This window comes from Amblyraja radiata, chromosome 9 (assembly GCF_010909765.2).
Source record: "Amblyraja radiata isolate CabotCenter1 chromosome 9, sAmbRad1.1.pri, whole genome shotgun sequence".
Classification (NCBI taxonomy): domain Eukaryota; kingdom Metazoa; phylum Chordata; class Chondrichthyes; order Rajiformes; family Rajidae; genus Amblyraja; species Amblyraja radiata.
Window position 1 is genome coordinate 19,899,797 of NC_045964.1, and position 27,187 is coordinate 19,926,983.

At 41.3% G+C, this 27,187-nt stretch overlaps 2 protein-coding genes across 6 annotated transcripts in view; one reads left to right on the plus strand and one right to left on the minus strand.

Annotated features, from left to right (window-relative positions):
- Positions 1-2,322, plus strand: part of LOC116976842 (polypeptide N-acetylgalactosaminyltransferase 11-like) — a 28,619-nt gene extending 26,297 nt beyond the window's left edge. For all 3 annotated transcript variants that reach the window (XM_033026823.1, XM_033026825.1, XM_033026824.1), the window contains exon 12: positions 561-2,322. In XM_033026823.1, coding sequence (XP_032882714.1) covers positions 561-692 — 132 coding nt within the window. In that variant the 3' untranslated portion in view covers positions 693-2,322. The remainder of the gene's footprint in view (positions 1-560) is intronic.
- Positions 2,323-3,012: 690 nt separating this feature from the next.
- pcnx1 (pecanex 1) overlaps positions 3,013-27,187 on the minus strand; it is a 207,777-nt gene continuing 183,602 nt past the window's right edge. For all 3 annotated transcript variants that reach the window (XM_033026821.1, XM_033026820.1, XM_033026819.1), the window contains 6 exons: positions 23,916-24,146; positions 20,487-20,761; positions 18,866-19,065; positions 17,068-17,504; positions 9,440-9,580; positions 3,013-4,254 (listed from right to left, as the gene is read on the minus strand). In XM_033026821.1, the coding sequence (XP_032882712.1) occupies positions 4,114-4,254; positions 9,440-9,580; positions 17,068-17,504; positions 18,866-19,065; positions 20,487-20,761; positions 23,916-24,146 (1,425 nt within the window). In that variant the 3' untranslated portion in view covers positions 3,013-4,113. The remainder of the gene's footprint in view (positions 4,255-9,439; positions 9,581-17,067; positions 17,505-18,865; positions 19,066-20,486; positions 20,762-23,915; positions 24,147-27,187) is intronic.

Here is a 27,187-nt window from a genome sequence, read left to right on the forward strand (position 1 = left end):
TGCAAATTTCTCAAGGATTTATTGCTACTTAATAGAAAGAGCTGACCATATCTGTCAAATTCCTGGAACTAGTGTTCTTTTCACGTGCTCTGTATCATTAAGATTCAATTAATAGATTTGTAGCCGCTTCAAGTTTCTTTAAAGCATTTTATTGGTTTTTAACCTTCATGTAGACTTCAACAACATCCCATCTTAACAAAAAAAATGACAACACGTTGGAAAGACTCAGCAAACTTTAAGCGATTAATGTTTTGTAGCTCACCCTCTGTCAGAACTGGGCAAAGTGGACCCAAGCCATTGACTGTTTCTCCTTCCACATACACCACCTGCCCTTCTGAATGTTTATAGCATTTTTAACTTCTGTTTAGGTTTCCAGCATTGCAGTTTTGATTTCCTCTTGGGTCTTAAATTTGGATCTTGTTCAGAGGCAAAGGAGATTAATTTAACTTGGCATCATGTTTAGCATGGACTTTGTGGGCTGAAGGGCCCGGTCCTATGATGTACTGTTCTTTGTTTAATGCTAAAATTTATACTGTAATATTTGTTTCATATTTGTACAGGTAAATAATTCTTTGTATCAGATATCGGCTGGACAGTGCCTAAAAGTGATAGATCCGGACAGTCCTAAAGGATATGTTGCTATGGCGATTTGTGATGGATCCAGATCGCAACAGTGGAAGTTGGGTAATTGATCAAAACTTCAACTGCATTGTGTGGAACAGTTCCGACAACTGCCCAGTTTGATTCCACAGGACTTAATGGCGTGGAAAGCACAGACTGAATTGTGAAAGCGATGCTGAGGTAGTTGAAGGAACCACTTGGTTTTAATTAGGTGAATTGGAATTTTATCAAGGTGTTTTGGCCATTTTTACGTTGGACTCTTTTACCATTATTGCAAGATAAAACTTTAAACTTTGCAAGGAGGGAATAAAAAAGGAACGTGACCATTATTTTGAGGGAAAAAGAACCAAATATTCCGCCCTGTACGATGGTAACTTTGCAGCACATTTAAAATAAGATTCCTCAATGACTTGAGTGTTCAATACACTGCTCTGTCAACAGCATCTTGCAGGCTAGGTGAGATTTGATGCCTCATCTCTGTGAATTGTGGTGATTTCTTATTAGGTGCGGTCAGTAAAGGTGCTGCACTCTGCTGCTCTACTCTGGACCAGACAGGAAAAAATCAGTCCACGTACCAGCTTTTGATTTTCAACTGGAGTGTATAGTTGGAATGTAAGTGTACTTGTGGCAGGATCTGATTTGATTGCAGTAGCTCCTACAGTTGTACAGTCTGTCATAACTCATTTGAGCTTGTATGGAAAATGAATGGCATTTTAATGTGACTGAATGAAAGAAGCTAGCAATCAGAACTGTACCTAAGTGCAGAGAATGGAAAAACATCACATTGACCTGGGATAAGTTAACGTTCTCCACTTATAATGTGACATATTGAATATCTCTCAATTCTTGCTATTTTTAAAGGAACACGTGAATATTGTTTGGCTGACGTATTCAGAGATCATGAAAATGACGGTTTTGTCCTTTTTAACATCATGTTTTAATTGTCAATGTATATAAAGTACTTTAAATCCTAGTTGTATTATGATAATAAAGACAGCTACATTATTTGAAATGTATTTTATATATATATATACAGCTTCAATTTTCAGCCCTTTAAATAGAATAGGTCTTTCCAATGTTACAGTTAGCTCTTCACCAATGCAATATGTGGATATCCTCTTATTCACAACGCTATAATTACAATGAAAATGAGAGGATTTCTTCACGTCACTACTGTCAAAGTCATGTTTTTAAGGCGAACATACGATACCTTGCTGCTGTGATGCCACAAAACTTACCAGAGGAAATGTACTTTATATAAGCCAAAAATAATTGAATGGATTTCAAAATTATCCATGTACAAACTTGATTCTTTTGCCCCATTTGTTGATTGGTCGTATGCAGAGAGATGTAATCTAGAGGCAAATAGCTCAACAGATATTGGCTCTGGTAGTTTTAGAATTTGAATTAAGTGTAAATAAGGAAATTAGAAATTGAAAAAAAGGATTTGAACAGCAAACACAATCTTGAAGTGGTTAGATCAACTGGATCAAAAATATCAAACCATTTAATACAAGTACGTTTTGAATGTTTGTACAAAATGGCTGTTGAGTGGACATGATTCATTTGGTAGGAATCTTTGTTGTAAGTGTGATTGAAATGGTTAGAAATTAGACTTAAGCGAATGTTGATGTTTTAAATGGGCACGGCATAGAGTGGTAACTCATGGTCCAATCATCTAATAAAAATCACAAATTGGGACATTCTTGCTTTAAGAAATATTATGATTTTCCTCCAATGTAATTATGTAAAAATATAGTTTGCACATAATACACATGGCAGCTGCCACATCATTCATATGCCGACCCTTGCTGTGTGATCAGGATGCTTAAAGCAATTTACAGCTGGCACGAAAAGGGTAGCAATACAAATTGAGAGCAACTGTCTGTAGGACAGACTAAATCAATGATCCCGATTGCATGTTTAACCAGTAAACTATTCTACAGCGAGAACGTTGGTTCCCAAATGTCTCTTTTGATAAAGTATTTACGCACCAGTAATTTGCTTAATTAAGTTCAATTGGAGTTTCACCAAGATCACATCGGTCAACCTCATTACAGCTTTATTTCAGTAGTGAGATGAGAAACTTGTTGTCAATATTTAGCCCTTTAAGCAACAGGAGAATGGGGTTGAGAGGGGGGAAAATAAAAGATCAGCATGATTGAATGACAAAGTAGACTCTGGGCTAAATGGCCTAATTCTGTTCCAATGGCTTAGGGTCTATCCCTATTGAATAGGTGGAGGAAAACTTACCTTTAAGTAATATGGCCAATCTATTCTTGAAGTAATGATTAAGTGAATAATTGGCTCAGATTTCCCCAAGGATGTGGCTGGAGGAAAATAAACCAATTTATATTACAATGCAGCTTAAATTAGAGGCAGAAATCTTGCACCAATTAGGAATTGCTTTATTATAAAATTGTGTTCATTTATCATAATTTCAAATACTGTTTTGTTTCAGATACAGTACACTGTGGAGAAAAATCACGTAGGCTTCTGTCATCTTTATTTAAACATCAACTACATTATTTACAAGGTTTATGTATACATACACATAAGCACCCATCCTCTTTGATATATGTTTTGTGATGGTTGTTCCTTTGATACAGAGGGGAGGGGTTTAAATTGCACAGCCTGTGAGGAAACAGTTAACTGTATCCAGTCATTTTGCAATTCAGTCCAGCAAAACTACAGCCGAACCCACTTAACTTTATCTTAAAATTTCTTTCCCTGAATATACAGAAATTAAAGATTATATAACAAAAGTTCACAGTAATAAATATCAAAAAATTATACAACTGTTTACATGTTCTATTGAAACAAAAAGGACATTTCAAGTCGAAAAAAAAGGAGAGAAAGTGAGATTGTAGCATGACATGGGTTGATGATTAAAGTTCTCATCCTGAAAGGCATTTTAAAATATAATGGCATTTATATAAATAAAAAGCTCTGAGTAACCTCAGAATGTTTAGTGCATTGTTGTTAATTAGTGCAGTTGTTTTTAACACAGTCATGACTCAAGGAATGAGACAGTAGTGAAATGATCAAACTAAATAGTATTTTTGTATGGTCAACAGAAGTATAATCTATCAGTAACTTCAAAAAAGTTTAAAGAGTTTAAACATGCACTGTATGAAACTATGGCATTCAGTATTGGCAAATAAATAAAAACAGACAAAATACTTAACAAAATCTACTTACAACTTAGAACGTGTCCTTTAAAGCATATGAGATGCATAGAATTTTTTTAATGTTTATTTAAAAAAAAGACAAATTATAATGTTAAATTGGAGCCCTGCATCCATGCAGGACACATTTTCACCTCAAATTTCACCTCATTTGAGATCTGACAAAGCAAAATCCTTGAAAGCTTTTGACTGCAAGGAATTAAATTCTGGATTATCTTTCCCACCTCCATCTTTTGCAGTAATGCAGTTGGACCACAGGAAGGCAGGGTGAGATTTACTCTGGTCTCCATCACGCACAAGTATTTCAAACTTCAGCTCCGAGTTCTAGGACCCCGGTCTCAATGATAGGAACATACTTGTCTTCAATCTGAACCAACAGGATAGTCTTGTCTATATGGGATCTGCTACTGGGCTCTCTGCTGCAAGGCACCCAACGGTGAATCACCTGAGTATAGAGAAGGAAGTATTCAATTAAAAAATATGAAATAGCAAAGAACTTATAATAAAAATACTAATTCTGTGCAATATTTAATAATCTATTTAAGGCTATTAATTTAGCATACATTGTTTAGTTTTTCCTACTTTATGTTGCATTTTTATTAATAATCACAGAACTGAGCCCACTGAAGTCAATTATCAGAAAGCCAAAGCAACACTTTCCTCCTTGCAATGTTTCCCTATTGCAGCATTAAGACTGAAGATCTAGAACAAGACAGCCTCTCTGGCTTTTCAACATGATTGTCTAATCGACTGGGAAATATGGAAGTACTTATTTGTCTGATACTGGTCCTCTCTGGGTTATGGCCAACCCCCGTAAATATGAGCAAGTATTTGGTCGACCATAGGATGGAAGGGGGTGGATTTGGTGGGTGCTATGCGGCTGCAAGCATCTTCTGCCAGAGAGATTTCACACTCCTCCTCCCACTCCCATCCCACCCCTCCACCGCAACAACTGGAGGCTGGGTTGTACCGAGCAGACATGAGTCAATGAGGCTGGCGAGTGACTGCTCTGTTTGCACCTCCTCGCTCTGATCCTCTCCCACACATTGTTTTAGTTCATTTCCAGCTTATAGTTCTCAGGAACAGAACCTTTTTGTAACTTGCATGGTTCGAAGAGCCAGCATAATATGCCCCTTTCAGCAAAAGAAGTATTGAAACTACCCATTTTATTATGACATGAAATGACGTCTAATGAGTCTATCCTGGCTCTGAAAACAATCTTATTCCCCCACTGATTTTCTTGCAATCCATTCTCTCCAAATTCCACCTTCCTCCACAAATTAACCAAGCAGGTATAATTTACAATTGTCAATTAAACTACCTATCAACCAGCATGTCTTTAAGATGCAGAAGGAAATCAGTGGCACAGATGTGCAACTGGTAGAGCTGCTGCCTCACAGCGGCAGAAACCTGGCTTGGTCCTGATCTCTGCTACTGTGTGTAGAATTTGCACGTTAACCCTGTGATCACATGGGCTTCCTCCTGGTGCTCTGGTTTCCTCCCACACTCCAAAGGCATGTGGGTTTGTAAGTTAATTGCTGTATAAAAGTGGGATAAAATAAAACCTGTGTGAACAGATGATTAATAGATGTTGTGGGCTTGGTAGGCCAAAGGACCCATTTCCATTTGTATCTCTAAACTAAAACACCAAGGGGAAAATCTATATCTCCAGGTGGTAATAGCTATGATGTTATTTGAAGTTCTGAAAATTAGCTCATAAACAACCTTGGTTTTCTCTCCTACCCTTGTATGAAAGATTGCCCCGGCCAACAGATGTTGCCATCTGGCAAATCTGCTTATTTTAAGATGATTCAGGAGAAGGAATTCAGGAAATAGCATCAGCTCAGCATCCTCTTAAGGTTATACAGGCACCCCAAAATAGGTGCAGTCACAAAACAATGTTTTTGACAATGACACAGATTTTGCACCCACTTTCACCGTCTTATTTTTGGAAATTACGATGTCTTCAGACTAATTTGACTTCTACTGTGCATCAAAACATTGTTGGATGGAGAGAAACCTTTTCAGTCTTGTATGTCATTGTATGATTTTTTTTTGTACAGCTGAGCTGTTGTCTCATCTGTTTTACAGTATGATTGCACAATTGATATGTAAGTAAGTAATATGTACGTTCAGAGAGAAAAAAACATGAACTGTTTTGCTCATCATTGTGTTGCAGCTAATTTGCACCATGCAATGTCTTCTGTGTACGTGTTATGGAGGTTAGCATGTATTTGTCCAGTAATTTTTGAATTAATGCAGGATCAGCATGCGAGTTGAAGAGGGAGAAATTCTAACACAGCATCAATCTGAAAAATCCCTATAGTGCAAATTGTAACAAAAAGGACTGCAGTGTGCTGTTTTTCAATAAAAAAAAGATTAGGTCTCAGTGCTGTTAATGTTGATGAGGCATTTCTGTATTGCATAAACTGCAGTTTTCTCTTGTTTATCGGATTCCTTGCAACATCTGAGGGTAGAAACACACATATGACTCAAAGTTTAAGGCAGGGGTGTGTGATTCAAAATTCAAAGAATGGGCACAAAAAGCATAACGGCAATGTATACAGTTTCAGAAAATGGCGAGTTTATGAGCTTCCAAAATTTAAAGTCAAAGTATGGTCTCGAAAACAAAGATTTTTTTTAGATACTTGCAATTAAGAGACTACTTTATAAAAGAGATAAGGCCAGAACTAGATGAAACTTCAAATAATGTGATTGTGGATGCATACAAACAGAAGGGGTCTCGGGTCATCTCTGCTTTCTACCAAGCTCTGGTGGAAAGCGGGGGAGAATCAACGCTCTACATAAAAACAAAATGGGAAGCAGAATTAAAGATTCAAATAACAAGAAGAATGGTATCAAATGTGTGAAACACAATGTTCATCCACAAGCTCACAAGTATGGAGAGAATTTTGCTGGAAGAATCTATCTCGCTTTTTTATAACACCCAAAATAAAAAGCAGACAACTTGCTGTCCAACAACACTGTTGGAGGCTGTGTGGGAGTACGGAGGCAGACCACTCGCATATTTTCTGGAACTGTGTAAAGATAAGGCCATACTGGGAAAATGTTAATGCAGCTGTAAATAATATCTTGGGTTATAAAATCCCAAATACTTGCCCTGTGATGTATCTGGGGCGTATTAAAGATAGTGTAAAAATAGAAGATACATATTTGATTAAAGTTTTGCTTGCAGCAAGTAAGAAGGCCATTACCAGGCAGTGGCTTAATGAAAAAAGTCCAAAACAGGAACAGTGGTTAGAAATTGTGCGAAACATCTTTAATATGGTGAAATTGACATATTCCTTGAGAGTCAAGGAGAATTCATTTGAGAAGATCTGGGAAAAATGGACTGTTTATTTGAGCCATGACACCAATTAGATAAATGCCGAGCTAGATATGGGAAGATTGCGTTATATAGAATTAGATGGTATGTTTGTATGAATGTTGAATTATCTCCAGATAACTAATCAATGTAATGGTTTTTCTTTTTTTAATTTGGTAAGTGAACCACACGGTCTTATTCCAATTTTTTTTTTTTTCCCTTTTTTTTTTCCCCCCCCCCCATCTACTTATTTTTTTATTTTGATTGGTGTTTTTCTTACTTTGTTTTATTTATGGTGTTGCACTGTTTTGAAAATATCTCTTAAAAATCAATAAATATTTAAGTGAAAAAAAAAAAGAAACACACAATGCTACAGCTCAGTGGTAAAAAATATCTCGGAATCACAAGGTGGCTTTCAAACCCTGTTCTGGAGATTTTTTTTAGGATGACACTTAAATGCAATATTGAGGGAATAGGGAGATTATTCCAGAAGTAAAGAACTGGTCTGCACACACTAGAAGAATAAAGGATTACTATTTTGAGAGGGCTTAACAGGATAGATTTCAGGTGGCTGTTTCTTCTAGCTAGAAAGCCATGAAATAATTGGCTTCACTTCAGTACAAAGGGTGGTCTATTCAGAACTAAAATGAGGAGACATTTATTTACCACAAGGGGTGCATATTTTGGAATTCTCTACCATAGCAAGTTGTTGATATTCAGCATTTTTGTATGGTTGAAATTGCTAGATTTATGGACACCAAGGGAATCAGATGGGAAAGTGGACCAGAAAGCGGATCAGCCTTGATCTTACTGAAAGTTGCAGCAGCCTCCAAAATTAAGTAGCCTTTACCTGCTATTTCTTGCCTCTTAAATGTTTATCGTTTCTACATATTTCAACAATTTAAAGCCACTGCAATCTAGTACCTCATGACATGCAGAATGCATTCCCAGAAACAATGTGCCTCTGGAGCCAGCACAAGGGGTTATTATTGTAGGTATTTGAATATAGTGTGAACCCCACCCTCAATTTGTGGTCCCACAACAATAAATCAGTTACAGTTTGATATTGTGAGGCCGACTTGCACTTGGTCTATGTTCTGCATGCCAGAAACATTCTGCACATTCCCGCCCTCCCCACAAATCTAATGTGCTTGATATGGTCTCTCTTGTCCATTGAGCTTGCTACCATGGAGAAATTACAAGATACTATCACAATTTAAAAAAAAATTGTTTTCCAAACCTCTGGAAAGTCACAGCTAATGTGTTCAATACTGTTAGCTACTCACTTTTATACATCCTCGTAGCCACTTCCAACTTTTTTATATTCCTTACTGCTTTGTTGTCATGTTTCTCTCTCACTCTATCTCTCTCTTTTTTGCGCAAGTACGTTTTCATTGCCGGGAAATACGGTAATCACTTTGCCAGAACAATTTTAATTTTTCAATACAATGTAACTGAAAATATAAATACTTATTGAATATTTGCTATTATCTACTTCAAATGTCTCATTCAAATTCCAAATCAATATCAATAAACTCACGTAGATATTAATGACATTGATATTAAATTCAAGATGCCATAGAAAACAGAATAAATCACAGGAACAGGCCCTTCAGCTCATGATGTGCATGCTGAGTGCGATGCCAATTAAACTAATCCATAAACATGATCCAACATCTCCTCCATACTCATGTGTTTGTCTAAAAGCCTCTTAAATGCCACTATTGTACCTGCCTCCACTAACACCGCTGGCAGCCATTCCAGGCATTGAACCACAAAAATCCTGAACCTCCTTTAAATGTTCTCCCTTTCACATTAAAGTTACACCCTGTGGTCTTCGACAGCTCCACCCTGGGAATAATACTTCGATTAGTTCTCTCCTCCAAAGCTCCAGAGAAAACAATTTGTTTGGCCAACCTCTCCTTGCAGCTGAGTACGCCATTCACAGGCTCAATGTAAAATGATATCATATTATTACATTTTCCTGGAGAATTTGTCACTGTGATGCTAATTACTCCAATCTCATAACCCAATACAAGATTTAAAATAGCTGCTCTTCAACTTGTTCTAAAGTGAATTGTTCTAAAAAAGTCTCAAATATTTTTATTATCAATTGTCATATTCTCATTTGGATATACTAGTATTTCAGCCTCTCTGCAAAGACGCACACTTTAACAACCTCGCTCTCCTGTTCTGCACCAAATCTCTCACTAATATTCACTCTAGCCTTTGGGTGCCCTACAATGAGCCATACTAAACAGCTGAACTTGTACTTTTGATTATATTGATGGACATGGCAACTTACATATCCTTCCATGCCCTCCCGAGGACTCCAGTCTTTCCAACTGATTCGACCAGCTCGCACTCTGATTGCTTCATCTGGCCAGTGCAGTTCTCTCCTCTTGGACATATTGATGGCTTCCATGATTTGGCCAGTATCAATGATCTGCAAATATCCATGACAGAAAAAGCACCAACGTCAATTGGGAAATTATTTTGCACAATGCTCTACCATTTGAATAGAAAAATTATTTGTGGAATCCATTTCCAAAATTTCTATACCATATTCAGCATTTCCAAATTGCAGACTTATTAGGATCTGCCATTATAAGGGGCCTCATAAATAGCATCCAGGATAAATTGAATACCTTTGCATGAGTATTTATTTTGATGTTGATTCTATGGGAGGGAAAGTTTGAGTTCTTGCTCTGGTTTCGACCTGTCACCACAGATGTGATGGATGAAGCACTGCCTGAGCTCTTTATTAGTGTTTACTTTGATCACTGAAAGTTCCACAGCATACTGTGCTCTAGATCATTAAGAGAATGGCCAACAACTACAGCACAGGATGGAGCTCAGCATCTCTGAGCTATGCAATTATGATTTGCAACGTTAGAAATTCAAATCAATTTATTTTAAATTGAAACAATTTAAGTGCCAATCAGATTTAAACTTAACAAAATCTACAATTCACAAGTAGTTTTCATTAAATTCAACAATATTTAAAATTTTCACGTATGCAACGGTTACCTTGGACTAAATACTGCATACTTGTGACATATTTTATCTCACAACGGACTAACTCACAGGAAAACCTGAATGTTCAGCTATCCATGGGACACAAGAGAAGCCCATAGACATGCTGTTAGGCTTAACTTGCAATGATCTGAAGGATGGATCTGTTCATAATCAGAAACATACGTGGATAGATAGTATAAAACTTCCAAATCACAATCGCCTTCACCCAAGAATTCAGTCTATTTGCTGTTTCATGCACAGCAGCTGCAAAAAAATCATAGTGAGAACTACATTGGCTGGGTTGCAGTGGAAAGTGACAGTCATATAATTATGCAGCACAGAAAGGAGACCTACGGCTCCATAGATGTTGCTGCACCCGCTGAGTTTCTCCAGCATTTTTGTGTACCTACAGCTGTCTATGCCAAACATCAACCTCCCTTTACACTAATCCAAAATTAATCTTTTTTAAAAATTTTCTCCTCCCTAACGAGGGACAATTTAAATGGCCAGTTAACCTTGTACCAGTTCCAAAAAAAACAAACCCATCCACCCTGAATGACTTCAGGCCAGTGGCACTCACGCCAGTTGCCATGAAGTGTCTAGAAAAACTGGTTCTCACACACATCAACCACATGGTCCCGGGCACGATCGACCCCCTCCAGTTCGCCTACCGCCCCAACCGCTCAGTGGACGACGCAGTGGCCATTGCTCTACACCACATCCTGCAACACCTGGACAGCAGAGGAACATACGTCAGAACGCTGTTCCTGGATTATAGCTCGGCCTTTAACACCATTCGCCCGGGCAGGCTGACTGAGAAGCTGACAGACCTCGGCGTCCCGACTCCCACCTGCAACTGGATCTTAGATTTCCTGACTGAAAGACCACAGGTGGTGAGGATGGGAAGGAGGGTGTCTGCAGAGCTCACCGTCAGCACAGGATCACCACAAGGCTGCTGTCTCAGTCCCAAACTTTTCACCCTGTACACACACGACTGTGTCTCCACCCAGGAAAACACCATCATTATTAAGTATGCGGATGATACCACCATCCTGGGCCTCATCAAGGGGGGGCACGAGTCGGGCTACAGGAGTCTGGTGAACGACATTCTTGCCTATGGTGAGGTGAACGACCTAAGCCTCAACACAGACAAGACAAAAGAAATAATAATGGACTTCAGAAAAAATCCGCCCCCCCTGCAGCCCCTCATCATCAAGGGGACTGTGGTGGAGAGGGCTGACAGTTACAGGTACCTGGGACTACAAATAACATCAGATCTGAACTGGACTTTGAACACTGCAGCCACAGTGAAAAAAGCCCAGCAGAGACTGTACTTCATCAGGCTGCTCAGAAAAGCTGGTCTGCACTGTCGCCCTCTCACCCAGGTCTACAAAGGACTGGTAGAGAGCATCCTCACCACAGGCATCACGGTGTGGTATGGAAACACCACACAGATAGAGAGGAAGGCTCTGCAAAGAGTCATAAAGACTGCAGAGAGGATCATCAGAACTGAACTCCCCTCCATGGACACAATCTACACACAGCGCTGTCAAAAAAGAGCAGGGAGAATCATTAGAGACACACTACATCCAGCTCACTCCCTGCTCAAACACAAAAACTGCACATACAACCTCAGGCACAGACGAGCGGACAGTATCGCCACAAATAGAACACGCTTTTTTAAGAGCTTCTTCCCTGCAACAGTGAGACTCTTGGCCAAAACACAACAAAATGAACTGATGTCCTGATATAGTGTTTGTGCAAGTTACAATGCTCTATGTGTCTTCTGTGTGTCTTTTTAAATTTTTTTAAATTTTTTGATTTTTAATTTTAATTTTGAACTTAACTTGACTCTCTGAATAGCCGCACAAGAGTTCCAATGTGTGTAAGCACAAATGGCAAATAAAGTTTTTGACCTTTGACCTTGACCTTATAACTTGTACATCTTTGGCATGTGAGAGGAAACCAGAGCAACTGAAGGGATCCAACAGTTACACAAACAGCATCCGCGGTCAGAAGTTGAAACAAGGAACTGCAGATGCTGATTTACAAAGAAAGTTCTGGAGTAACATCAAGTCAGACAGCATCTCTGGAGAACATGGATAGGTGACGTTTTGGGTGGGGTCCCTTCTTCAGACTAATTGTGTGGGGGGGGGGACGTTAGAGAAAAATAAGGCATGAGAGGAGGGCAGGACAAATGGCAATAGGTGGATACAGGTGATGGGGGGAGGTGAAGTTTGATCGGCAGGTGGTTAGACAAAGGGTAGGGGTGAAAAGACAAGGTGTGAGATGAGGAAAAAAGAGTGGTGGATGGTAAGGCCAGAGGGAGGAACATAGGTAGAAATAGGAGAGGGGAGACATAGATGTGAGTCCAGGTGGGGCACAGGGGAGGGGGGGGGGGGGGTCACGCTTTCGCAGTTACCTAAAATTGGAGACTTCACTCCTGTCTACCCTATCCATGCCTCTCATAATTTTATACACTTCCAACAGGTTTTCCTGCAACCATCAGTGTTCCAGAGAAATCAACTGCCCTGTAACTAATACTCCTAATTCAGGTATCATTAATTCTAAGCCTAATATGAGATGCTGTAATAAAAAAGGCCCGGGACAGAAAGGTCACTATGGGAATTGGAAGTGGAATGAAAATGGTTAGCAAACAGGAGATCAAGTCGGCTTTGGTGAACTAAGTGCAAGTGTTCAGTGAAACAGTCACCGAATCTATGCTTGGTCTCGCCGGTGTGCATGAGGACTACTGGATGCAGCATCCAAGGTCAGGATTAAACCTCGGTCTTTGTCACAGCTGCTCAACGAGCTGTACCACTGAGCCACCTTTGACTGGGTTGCAATTTGGGATCAATGTCTAAATCCAATGTGGGACAGGGTATTGTGGGTCACTGGCAGCCAGAGATTCCAATTTTACCACAATATTCAGACTGCAAAAAAAATGAAAATAGTTTCTGTTGGCCCATGGTATTCTCAGACCTGTCCAAAATTAAGATTTGGCCCCTCTGTTGAATCCAGTGGCCCCATTATCCCTCCTGTAGCCTTTATTTAAAAAAAAAAGCTATGTTCCATGATTAAAGAACATAATTCCTCAATGGGGAAAATAGCTGAAGGTGCACCACGCAGAACACAGACCTAAATCACTTAACTCCACTGAGAATATTACAGAACTACTATTTTGAGAGGCTCTCTTATGGCTTCCTTCTGTTGTTATTTAATGCAAGTTTAACAAACTAATCAATAATAAACTGATAGTTGGGAATTAAAGCCCCGGACAACGAGTGAGAGATGATTGTTTTAAAGCAAATTGAGTCTAGTCACAAGTAATGCACTCAGATTCAAATTCTTAGGAATAATTATCACCAGCAATTTGTCCAAGACGAGCCACATTGAAGCAATGGCCAAGAAAGCACTTCCTTCGAAAAAGGTTTGGCATGTCCCCAATAATCCTCACCAACGGATGCGCCATAGAAAGCATTTGATCAGGTTGCATCGCAGCAAGGTTTGGGAACAGCTTCATCCAAGACCGCCAGAAATTGCAGAGAATTGTGGATGTTGCCCAGACCATCACGCAAACCAACTTCCAATCCATGGACGCCATCAGCACCACGCTGCCTTGGCAAGGCCACCAACATAATCAAGGACCGGTCACTCCACCTTTCTCCTCACCCATCAGGCAAGAAGTCTGAAAACGCATACCTCCAGATTCAGGAACAGATTCTTTCAAGTTCTTATCAAACATTTGAACTGTCCTCTCACCACCTGGAACAGCGGATACAGTAGATGAGGTTGGAGGAGGTGCAAGTGAACCTCTGCCTCACCTGGAAAGACTGTTGGGGTCCTTGGATGGAGTCCAGGGGGGTGGTATAGGGACAGGTGTTGCATCTCCTGCAGTTGCAGGGGAACGTACCTGGGGAGGGGGTGGTTTGGATGAGCAGGGACGATTTGACCAGGGAGTTGCGGAGTACACGGTCTCTGCGGAAAGTAGAAAGGGGTGGAGATGGGAAGATGTGGCTGTTAATGGGATCCCATTGGAGGTGGCGAAAATGTTGAAGGATTAAATGCTGTATGCGACGACTGATGGGGTGGAAGGTGAGGACAAGGGGGACTGTCCTTGTTACGAAAGGGGGGAGGGGGAGCAAGAGCGGAGCTGCGGGATATCAAGGAGACCCTAGTGAGAGCCTTATCTCCGATGATCTGGTATGGAACACCTCATCCTGAGCACAGATGCAGCGTAGAGTAGGGGATAGTCTTTACAGGAAGCATTGGTGGGAAGTGTAGTCTAGATAGCTACAGTGCATTCAGTAGGTATTCAGACCCCTTCACTTTTTCCACATTTTGTTACGTTAAAGCCTTTTTCTAAAATGGATCCAATTCATTTTTTTGATCATCAATCTACAAACGATACCCCATAATAAAAAAAAGCCAAAACAGGTGTCTAGAAATTTTTGCAAAGTAATTAAAAAGAAATAACTGAAATATCACATTTACATAAATATTCAGACCCTTTACTCAGTACTTTGTTGAGGCACCTTTGGCAGCGATTACAGCCTCAAGTCTTCTTGGGTATGACGCTACAAGCTTGGCACATCTATATTTGGGTAATTTCTCCCATTCTTCTCTGCAGATCCTCTCAACTCTGTCAATTTTGAGTGTCATAGCAAAGGGTCTGAATACTTCTGTAAATGTGATATTTCAGTTATTTCTTTTTAATTACTTTGCAAACATTTCTAAACACCTGTTTGGCTTCTTCATTCTGAGGCATTGTGTGTAGATTGATGATAACAAAAATATGAATTTAATCCATTTTTAAATAAGGCTGCAACACAACAAAATGTGGAAAAAGTGAAGGGACCTGAATATTTTCTGAATGCGCTGTATGGGAGTCAGTGGGTTTTGTAATAGATGTCTGTCTCCTGTGATGGAGACGGTGAGATGTCGGAGATGGTCCAAGTGAATTTGAGTGCAGGATGGAAATTAGTCGTGAAGTTGATGGTCAGTGAGTTCTGCATGGGTGCAGGAGGTAGCACTGATGCAGTTGTCAATGTAGCAGAGGTAGAGTTTGGGGATAGGGCCAGTGTAGGCCTGGAACAGTGATTGTTCGACGTACCCTACAAAGAGGCAGGCATAGCTGGGGCCATGCGAGTGCCCAAAGCTATGCCTTGGATTTGAAGGAGGTGAGAGAAGTCAAAGGAGAAGTTGTGACGGGTAAGGACCAGCTACACTAGTCGGAGGAGAGTGTTAGTAGACGGAAATTGGCTGGTTCTGCGGTTGAGGAATCTACCTCTTTGGATACCCTTGAAGCATCTTTAATTGGACTTTATCTTGCACTGAATAATATACCCTTTATCCTGTATCGGTACACTGTGGACAGCTTAATTGTAAACATGTATAGTCTTTTCGTGGACTAGATAGCACGCAACTAAAATGTTTTTCACTGTACCTCGGTACACGTGACAATAATAATCTAAACTAAAACTAAACCCTCTCTATGAATTTACTTGGAGCAACTAAATACAACTCTTTCACAAAGGCCGGATGAGCTCCTAGCGAGCCAACGGCCATCCACGCCAGTAGAAGTTGCGATCACTGTCGTACATAATAGCATTGTTAAGCAACGTGCCCGTTGATGTTTTCAACGACGATGATGATTCACTACAGGTTAAGATTAACATATTTCCCTGATATCTTACAATGATTCTATAAAATTGAATGGACATTTATACCACACAAATTATGACTACTCCAAGAAATTAATAATGTTCTAACATCAGTTTATATTGTAAAATGTAACACAATTTTCTCCATTTCACAACAGAATAACACTTGAAGGGATTGTCCCAGGATAATACATCCAAAAACCATGTGATAGCATACAAATATTAACAAATAAAAACATTTTCTTCGTACTGCAATCATGCAAAGTAAACAACTGTTAAATTAACTGAACGTTCTTACTCTTAACACGTGCCCTGGGGTATTCCCCAGTAGGAGCAACACAGAAGCCAATTAACCTACAAACATGCACATCTTTGGAATAGGGGAAGAAACCAGAGCACCTGGAGTAAACCAATGCAGTCAGAGGGAGAATGTCCAAACTCCACAGAGACAGCACCGGAGTTAGGATTGAACCCGAGTATCTAGTGCTGTGAGCCAGTAACTCTACCGTTTGCCACCGTGCCTTCCTTATTCTTTAGTTAGACATAAATGAATGGTACGTCAATACTGCTAATATTTACAAGAGAACAACTCCTTTCACCTGCACATCTTTAATAAATCTTTTCAATGCTTTTGCTTTACTGCTGAGAAAAAATAGTTCCCTCCACAACATTGTGAACTAATCAAGCAGATAATATGTAGTTATATTAAAACAAAATGGAGTGAGAAATACTGATTCAATGACAAATGGCCCAGTCATGACTGGCAAATTTGCCCAAATTAGGAGACAGAGAAAGAGAGAAAAATGTTGAGATAGAACTTAGTGCATCAGGACCCTACACACCAGGTATTGCTTAGATCTTTGCCCTGAGCTCTTCTTGAGAATATTCTGCGGAACTTTGTGGCCATGCTGACAGTTGAACATGTGTGCTCATTAATTTAAAATTGCAGTTAGTAACAGATGTTCCAATTTAAGATTTGTCAAAGTGGCAATAATGTTAAAGATAGCCCTTTCCAGCCTCTAGATTCACAACAAACCAATAAGTGAGGGGAATAAACTCAAAGCAACTGAGCTGCTTAGGTTTTGTCACCTGGGCCCCAAGTGTCACTGTTCACATTGAGCCTGTACAGTTCTACAGGGATGTTTATGGGTGGCTCTAGGATTTGAATGGAAGAGCAAAACAGTAAATACACAATGCTATGACATGTTGTTTCCAACTTGTGCAAATACACTTTTTCTTAGTTTGTACACACCTGGACTTTGTAGTTCGGCCCATCTCTTTTGGCAGGTGTGTTAAATGCTGTGCTTGAGTTGCTGCCGGACTGAACATCTACGCTGGTGACACCTTCTGATCCCAGTAGTCCTGCTAGTGTGTTGCGTTTGTAGATGGGAATACTCTGGCTGGAACTGCTGGAAGAAGGCTGACCACACTGTATGCTCAGAGTGCCTGTCTGATTCGATGGTTCTATCTGGTTCACCATGGACAGTCGAGACTGGATTGAGTTGGGCAGGTTTCGCAACGATAACTGGCTGGTGGAGGAACGGCGGCATGGTACCAGGCCAGTGGCAGACGTTCGTAAGGAAGAATGGCGACTGTTATACCGATATGAAGACTGGCTGGCAACTGAGGCACGTGCGGGGGAATGTCTAACAAGGCTGGATTGTACCGAGTGGCTGCTGTGGCTGGTCCCTATGAAACCAAGGATAAACACAATCTTGTAAAACACAGACAAACTGAGATCACTGTCCAAATTTGATAACTCAATAAATAAACTTACAATGTTGGTGTTTAAAAACTTTAGACACAAATAATTTCAAAGAAATATTCTCACTGGAATAGTGTTTGAATTCACACTCTCATATGTTCAGGTCTAAACTGAAACGTGACTACAGTAACAAGGCTGCTAAGTAGCTGATTCAGCAGGTGACATAGAGGCCTTGTTTGCTTTCTAAATCAAACAGATTTGCTGCTTCCCTCCAAAATATTAAGATGAGGAAATCCACTCGATATCTGTTCCTTATCCAATCTTATGAAAAATCTTTAATAGAAGTTCCTTCTGAAACTATGAAAGATAAATAACTGGAAAATTTAATTATTTTCTCTCTACTTCCCTACAAAAGGTATCCTCCATTTAAAAGGGCATGCACAATAAATATTTCACAATTTGTTCTGAAGTGTTCCTTCAAATAATTCTAAAGTAACTAAATAGACCTTGTGAGAAAGAAAATGCTGCAGCTGCTAAAACTCCAGAATTAGCTTTTATCTTAGTCTTGACAATGGGTATAAAATTGATTTGAGATAATTTAACGAGTTCAACTAAACTAAAAAAAAAGGTTTGGCTCAGATGAGACTGAGCTAACACCCAAGATATAGAAGTTATACTTGGAACATGCAAAGTATTCTAGTGCAGTAAAAGTCGTCTCTGTTAAAGATCATGTCTGGTGTAATGCCTCACAAAAGGACCCAGGTTCGATCCAGACCTGAGCTGCTGTATGTGCAGAGTTTGCATGTGCTCTCCAGGACTGGATGGGTTTGCTCCATATTTCAAAGATGTGTGGGTAGGTTAATTGCCAATGTAAGTCACCCCGTAATATAAAATAACGGTGAAAATAAATTTGATGAGTATGTTTGACAGAGAATACGTTGCAGTTCTACAAAGGAAAAAGGAGAGGGAGAACAAAACCTACAGGATTGCTCTCCTGATTGCCTGCATGGAGGTGGTGTGCCATATGGTGCCCTGTGATGTTATAAGTTAAAGGCAAAGCTAGCAGAACAATGCAGGACAGAACTGTTTCATCGCTGCCATAGAGTTTCTACTATGCCGGGTGATATTTGCTTTTAAAAATTACACTGCAGTGCACCATTATTTAGAGATATCCAGGATGTTTGGTTTCTTCTGACAGCTGTCTGCTCAAAACATGGACAGGAAACCGAATTCCCATCACTGTCAAAAACATTAACGTTTGTTTTGCACTGAATGTACGATTTTAATCACAGTTACTAACTTGACTTTTAAAAATGCAATGTATTCCAGACTTCTGCAGCCTTACCCAATATGGGCAGGTTAGTCGTAACAGGCGGCTGGAGTCCTGCTCCAGGCCCATGTCCAGCTGGTCCAGAGCCTCCATGGGAAGAACTACTTTGTGACTCATTTGCAGTCACATTATTACTGGCAGTGGAGACTCCTCCCGCATCGGAATCCTCAATATTCCCACCGCTGTTACAACCAGCACCACACCCTTTCCGTAACCTGAAGGGAACAGTTAGAAACCAGTTAGAATTTGTGGATTACTTGTCATTTTTGTTAAAACGAGAAATAAAATGGTGAGGAGCACCATACAACTAGGTAAGTTCAGAGCAGAGCAACACATTGGTGTCTTACTCATTACTCTGAAGCAGTGGATAAGCCGACATAATACCATCACCACATCCTCACATTGGAGCTACAAAGTTATATTTCCAGCTTTGCATTGAAATGCCCAAACATTATAACTGTGTACTTCTACATCAGGGGTCGTCAATATGGTTCTGCATAGGGGCAAGGAGGCATGTCTGTGAGCGGATGGCGGGCCACATCTATCACGTGCACACATGGATCCCGCCCCGGATGACAGGCATCAGATCCCGCCCCATCGAGGACACCACCCGGAGTACTGGCCTCTAGTTATGGGCGCTCACGAACATGGCGAACCTACGGTCCATTGCCTTGGCTCTGTCCTGAAGGCAGTGGCTCAAATACTCACACTCACTTGTCCCCGGCCTATTGACAACCCCGATCCTGACAGTGAAGCTCAGACACAGAAGGTGCGTGGCCGTGCCGGCGGCTTTGTGCAGGATGCAGTACAGCCAGAGCTCGCCGCTCGCCGCTGCTCGGCGGCTCCGCAATTTGCGGCCGCCAGCACAGGCCGCCTTGCATCCTTGCGCCTGGGTGCCGCGGCCTTAGGCACCGGAGATGACGGAAGTCAGCGGGCCGGATAATTACGGCAAAAAAAAAGCCTGCGAGCCAGATGATTTCAGTTACGGGCCGCATTCGGCCCGGGGGCCGTGGGTTGCCAACCACTGTTCTACACAATATACATTATGAGTTCAGATCACCCTTTTCATAGTTAGCAAAGACAGAACCAGAGAAAGAGAAAGAGGAATTGCATCCTGTCAGTCTACATTGCATTTTTAGACATACATCAGAAGTGAAAGTATTCTAAACCATTGACCCAAAATATACCCTTTAAAAATAAACCAAGCAGCATAATTAAAAGTAACCATCATTGCTGCAAGAAAAGTATTCCCTATTGCTTACAGGCGTCAGAGTTCATAAAGTAAGGGCACCACATCGGCATCAATTTCAAGCATAAAACAATTTAATGCCAGGGTCAATATAATTGATGTGAAGGAAAACCTCAGAATGCATTTAGAAATGACAAGTAACAGAAGTTATGTGTAGGAAGGAACTGCAGTTGCTGGTTATACACTAAAGACAGAATCAAAATGCTGGAGTAACTCAGCAGGACATGCAGCATCTCTGGAGAGAAGGAATGGGTGACATTTCGGTTATGGTCAGTTCCAACACGATATCAGTTTTACATCCATTCATAAACTTACCTAGTTATGCCACAGCATTGAATTATATTTTTCTTTCCTGAATAAAAGTATGTTAGCAAGTTAAGGAGTTACCTGTGCCATGTAGACACGATGAAATTCCTTATGTTTGTGATGCTTATGGGCCCTCCCAGGATAGTTTTCAGCTGCTCGTGTGTATCCGAGTAGGATGTTGTGAGTGGAGAAACATAAATCGGGTAACCAATTGGCTGGTCACATGAAGAGTTGATCATGTTCCTTAAGGCTTGCTTTGCATTTTGGATGCTTCCTCGTTCTGGGTTGCGGTTTCGCAGGAATACCAGCTCCTGCTGCTGGCCAGCCCACAATCCCCGGACACATTCTTTGTTCACCTGCACACAAACACCGCAGTGTGGATAAATATTGCACAGAGACCACTCATTACATACCGTTGCTTTTTATTTAATTCCACCATCTTTCCGGTCTGACAAATGCAATTTTTGTCTTTCTTCATAAAAGAACAAAGTGCAGACCTATTATCCCACAACAGGAAGTTCTCAACTGACCTACCATTTCTAAAATGCCAGCCCCAAAAGAATAGCTGGAAATAAAATTATATACAAAATTATTTCCCACACGACTATGACAAATGCAATCTCTATAACCTCAACACATCTGATCACACTATTTCTTTTAATGTCTCTCTAGAGTTGTCCAACTGGGTAGGAGCACAATTCCAGTCTGATGAAGTGTTTTGACCCGAAACGTCACCCATCCTTTTTCTCCAGAGATGCTGCCTGACTCACTGAGTTAAGGGCCTGTCCTACTCACGCGACCTTTCAGCGACTGCCTTCGACCTTCAAGCTCGAGGGCACTCGTCTGAAAAACCTCGAGCTGGATCGACCGTCAGCGATGAAACCGCGAGGTTGATCGACTGACCACACACACGCACACACACACACACACCGCAAAGGCGAGTGCCAGGGAAAGCGGGGGAGCGCTATCTGAAATTCACACCCGCGATGAACAGAAAGGTAAAAGACTGCTGCACTGTGTACAGTAAGTCCTTTAGAGAGCACGGAGGGGGGGAGGGGAGACAAGGGGAGAGAGGTGGAGAGATGAGAAGGGGAAAGAAGTGAAGAGAATGGGAGAGAAGTGGAGAGAGGGGGGGGGGGGAGAAGGAGTGGAGACACTTTTAAGAAGCCAGACAACTTTTAATAAAGTTTAGCGGGCATTTAACTTTACCTTGGTCGGTTTTCCTTGGTCCTGAAAACTCCACTGAGCCAATTAAAATGCCTGGTCAGCGAAGCAGATTGCCTACGGCTGCCCTTGACTGCCTGTAACTACATAGCGACCCCACTCCACTGCACGACGAGTTTAAAAGAACCATGCTGACCAATTTTTACTCGCGGAAAATTTTTCAACATGCTGAAAGATTTTCGATCAAATTGAGGCTGCGAGTATGCGGGAACTTCCCTCGAGCATGAAGGAGAGTTCCAGTGACCTCATAGGACCTCCTAGGACCACGTGTCGAACATGATGCGAGTTTGAGTCGAGGGCAAACTTTTCTAAACTCACAGATTAGGTCGCCGCAGTGGGACAGCCCCTTTACTCCAGCACTTTGTCTATCTTTGGTATAAACCAGCATTTATAGTTCCTTCCTACACATAGGAGCACAGTTACCTGTTTCCACACTTTATCTGCCCAGTTGGAACATGGAATCAACCTCAGCAGCTTCTCTTTCTTTATTTCTGGTTTCCACCAAGATCCATCCTTACCTTTGCCCTCTTCTACATGCATCAGTGACATAATAATAAAAATATTGTTTCCACATGTTTTCTGACAACTATCACCACATCACAATTCCTCGTTCCCCTCCAAAGACTTACTTGCTAGTCTGATAGCACATATTGAAATACATGTTCTGCAATTAATTATTGGAAAGATTCAAGATGATCAGAAAGATAATTAACAACTGGAAAGATCTTTTGTTCCTATCCATGGGTTCATTCCATCTGGTGGCAGACCAATTTCCCTCTGTGAAAATAAAGATGTATCGTATCGTATCTACCTGGCCAGTATAGGAGTAAACTGCACTGTTCTAACACTGATGTCAAATTAGATCTTACAATGACTTTTGGATCACACCAACAATCACAGTTATGATACGGTTAATTCCATCTCCCTCATATTGCCAGATTCTGGCTCAGCCTTACCTCATGCATTGCTTAAAACCTTATTCACATTTTTGTTTGTTCTGGGCTAGGCTATTTATTGCATTCCTCTTTAGCCCACACTCCCTTTTTCATTTTTCTATAAAATGTTTGGAAACATCACTGCTACAGACTCAGAATTTGAACTCGGTCTTGCTCTCCTCTCTGCTCACCAAACCATATTTAATCCCAGGTACACAAAATTGCTGGGGAAACTCAGCGGGTGCAGCAGCATCTATGGAGCGAAGGAAATAGGCGACGTTTCGGGCCGAAACCCTTCTTCAGACTGATGGGGGGTGGGGAAAGAAAGAAGGAAAAGGGGAGGAGGAGGAGGAGCCCGAGGGCGGGCGGATGGGAGGGTGGGAGGAGACAGCTAGAGGGTTAAGGAAGGGGAGGAGACAGCAAGGGCTAGCCAAATTGGGAGAATTCAATGTTAATGCCATAAGGACGCAAGGTCCCCAGACGGAATATGAGGTGCTGTTCCTCCAATTTCCGCTGTTGCTCACTCTGGCAATGGAGGAGACCCAGGACAGAGAGGTCAGATTGGGAATGGGAGGGGGAGTTGAAGTGCTGAGCCACCGGGAGGTCAGGTAGGTTATTGCGGACTGAGCGGAGGTGTTCGGCGAAACGATCGCCCAACCTACGCTTGGTCTCACCGATGTAAATCAGCTGACATCTAGAGCAGCGGATGCAGTAGATGAGGTTGGAGGAGATACAGGTGAACCTTTGTCGCCTGTATCTTTGTCGCCTGTATATGTCGATATTTAATCCCAGATCGCTCCACCATCGCAAATTATATAACTTCAGATCTAAATCTACCTCTGGTATTCGCTCACTATATATCTCTCTATTTCTTCTCCTTTAATGAGTTTATCAAAAATTTCAGCACAGCAGATGCAGGGCAACACTAACAATTACACTCGCGAATATCACCAGGTGATATTTTCTGAAAATGGAAACTCTGGGCTTAAGATCAAATTTTAAACTATTTCATGTCAGCTGCAAACAAACTATTTTCAACTGCATGGATCACCAATATGTGCAAATCTTACATGTGTGAGGCACCAAACTGAATAGGAACATAAGGTCATAAGGAATAGGAGTAGAATTAGGCCATTCAGCCCATCAGGTCTACGCCATTCAATCATGGCTGATCTATCTCCCCCTCCTAACCTAATTCTTCTGCCTTCTCCCAATAACCTCTGACACGTGTACAAATCAAGAACCTGTTATGGATGAGCCTCTGGCCATACATACACCACATGGGTGTGGGCTGCATAAGGACTACAATTCTAGGCATCTGATAGAATAACATAACCTCAAAGCAACGCACCTTAATGACTCGAAAGCTGAGATATCGCTTGTTCAACATGATGATTTTATACTCATTGGTCCCGTCATCCATAACATGCCGCAGTGCCAAGAGTGAGGGAGAGTTTGAGAGCACCGCATTTCTCCAGGCTGGGTCTCCTTCATGAGCTATGACCAAGTTCTGCTCATGGGATGTTATGGCATCGAACAACACCGCTGGATCATCATATTCATCAGGCGAGGTGAAGTGATCCTAAAGCGACAAACAGGTTGAGCTCAAAGCAAAGCTAATTTTACAGTCAATGCAATAACAGAAGTACAAGTTAGCATTGGGACTGGGGCGGAAAGCGACAGCTTCACTGAAATGTATAAGAAAGAACTACAGATGCTGGTTTATATTGAAGGTAGACACAAAATGCTGGAGTAACTCAGCAGGTGAGGCAGCATCTCTGGAGAGAATGAATGGATGATGTTTCGGGTCGAGACGCTTCTTCAGACTGACGCTAGGGAAGGGGGCGGGACAAAGATAGAATGTAGGTGAAGACAGTAAGCCGAGTGTGAGAACTAGGAAGGGGAAGTGCATGGAGAGAGAAGCAAGGGCTTTAATATAATACAATGTAATATAATCACAATAAAAAATGTATTGTGTATTTCAAAGGATGTTTTCTCTTTTGTCATGGAAGGCCCACTAACCCACTAATAGTGTGATGATTTATAACAAATCATGGTGGTTCTGCTGACTGCAATTCACTATGTGACCTCAGGGCAGCCTTGAAGCCAGTATGGTTATACCTGCTCTTATATGAACACAATAAACATGGATAAGCAAATAAATGTAGTCATTCAGAAATGCAATGAATTACCTACCCCCTTTGAAATTAGGCATTGGTTTTAAACAAAAAACAATGTTATTTTTTTGAACAGATAATTTGAAGTTCTTGGTTTAATACAGAGATACAGCGTGCAAACCGGCCCTTTGCCCCACTGAGTCCACCATCGATTACCCGTATACTAGTTCTATGTTATCCCACTTTCACATCTTACACACTAGGGGCAATTTACAGAAGCCAATTAAGTTACAAACCTGCATGGTGTTTGGAATGTGAAAGGAAGCAGAGCACCCGGAAAAAACCCAGGTGATAGCAGGGAGAACGGGCAAACTCCACACAGACAGCACCCGTTGTCAGGATCGAATCCAGATCTCTGGCGCTGTGAGGAAGCAGCTCTACCGCTGTGCCACCTGAACAAAATCTTGCATAAAATGTTCTGGCATCCGATGTACTTGCTCTCATAGTTATAAAATTGTACAGCGCAGAAACAGGCTATTCAGCCCACCTCATCCACACCAACCAGTGAGCCCCATCTGTATTGGTTATCTCCCGGCACTTGGTTCATAACCTTCTCTGCCTAAACAATTCAAGTGTTCATCCAGACGCAAGTGTAAAAAACAAAGTGTTGGAAGATGTATAGAGATGGAAAAATTGAGAGTAAGGAATGATGTCCTTGCAAGAGGCAGGGTGGGAAGAGGTGCAGTCAAAGTGGCTCTGGGGATCAGTGGGTTTGTAGTTGATGTCAGGCAATGGTCTGGCTGCTGTGATGGAGACAGAGAGATCGAAAAAGGGGCGAGAGGTGTCTTAAATAAACCAAGTTTCTTCAGTAAATGCAACTTCCCCCATGCTGTTATGGATTAAGCCCTCCCGTGTCCCCTCTGGTCTTCCGCAGTTCTGCTCTTGCTCATCCCAAATGGAATAAGGAGAGAGTTCACTAGTCCTCACTTTTCACCCCTTCTGCCTCTGCATCAACACATCATTCCCCAACATTTCTGGCACCTGCAACATCATCCAACATCTTTCACATCTTCCAGTCCACATCTTGGTTCACTTTCCATGGAGTCCACTCCCTCTGCAACTCCTTGGTTTGCTCATCCTTTCCCGGCCAAGCCACCCCCTCACCAGGCATTTTCCCTGCAACTGCAGGAGATGCAACGCCTGTCCCTACACCTCTTCTATCACTTCCATCCAGGGACCCCAGCAGCTCCTCCAGGTGAGACAGAGGTTCACTTGCACCTCTTCCAATCTCATGTTCTGTATTCAGTGCTCCCAAAGTGGCCTTCTTTACATCAGCAAAACTAAGCGTAGATCAGGCAACCATTTCACCAAACACATGCACTTTTCAAAACAAGGCTTGCTGCATCTCCTGGTTGCGAACCATTTTAACTCCTCTTCCCATACCGACCTTTGTCCTGGGCCTCCTGCATTGCCAGAGTGATGCCACACATAAACTGGAAGAACAGCATCTTATATTTCATTCAAGTGAAGGTATGAATAATGGCTTCTCTAATTTCAAGTGAAACCATCCCTACATCCTTCTCTCTAAGTCGGGTTCATGGATTTAAAATCTAATTAGGATTAGACTAATTGTGTTCACCAGGGATTCTCAGTGATTTGATGGATTGACAATCCAAAGCATTAAGTAATGAAGAATCAATAGAATTATTCTTAAAGGTTTATTACAGATTTATAACCTCAGACTCCTGTTACCAGTCAAGTTTACTCTCTGCATTTACCAGTGGCCTACATTACATTTTCTTGCAGCTCATGATTTGTTGGCTCAATTAGGTTATTTACATTATTTAATCTACATCTATTAAGCATTTGTGTCGATATGACCTTAAATTTAAATGAGATCATCTGTAGTCAATAAATTACATTCAGTTCATGACTCATGCATAGCTTCTTCCTTTGATGATTAGGCAAGAAATAATTAATTCTCATTCAACAGCTTGAAAGTCATCAAGACTTAGTTAATTAAATATATTTTCATTTGAACTGGTTAGTACAAAACATTTAGAAGCCAAATCAAGTTTCATTTGGCTATTTTTAATAAAACGATAATGGTCAGAAGGCTTATCTGGTTGCTCAGCGTATATTTTCCAAGATGCTCCATCTACAGTATTCCCACTTGCCTGCATTTGGCACACATCCCTCTAAACCTTTCCTATCCAGGTACTTGTCCAAATGTCTTTTAAATGTTGTTATTGTACCTCCCTTAACTATTTCCTCAGGCAGCTCGTTTCATATTCCCACACCCTCAGTGAAAAAGTTGCTCCTCAGGTTCCGATCGAATCTTACCCCTCTCAACTTAAATTTATGCCCTCTAGTTCTTGATTGTCCTATCTCTGGGAAAAGGGCTCAGTGTATTCACCCTATCTATTCACCACATGATTTTATACACCTCAGTTCCAAGGAATGAAGGCCTAGCCGCCCAACCTCTCCCTGTAGCTCAGGTACTTGA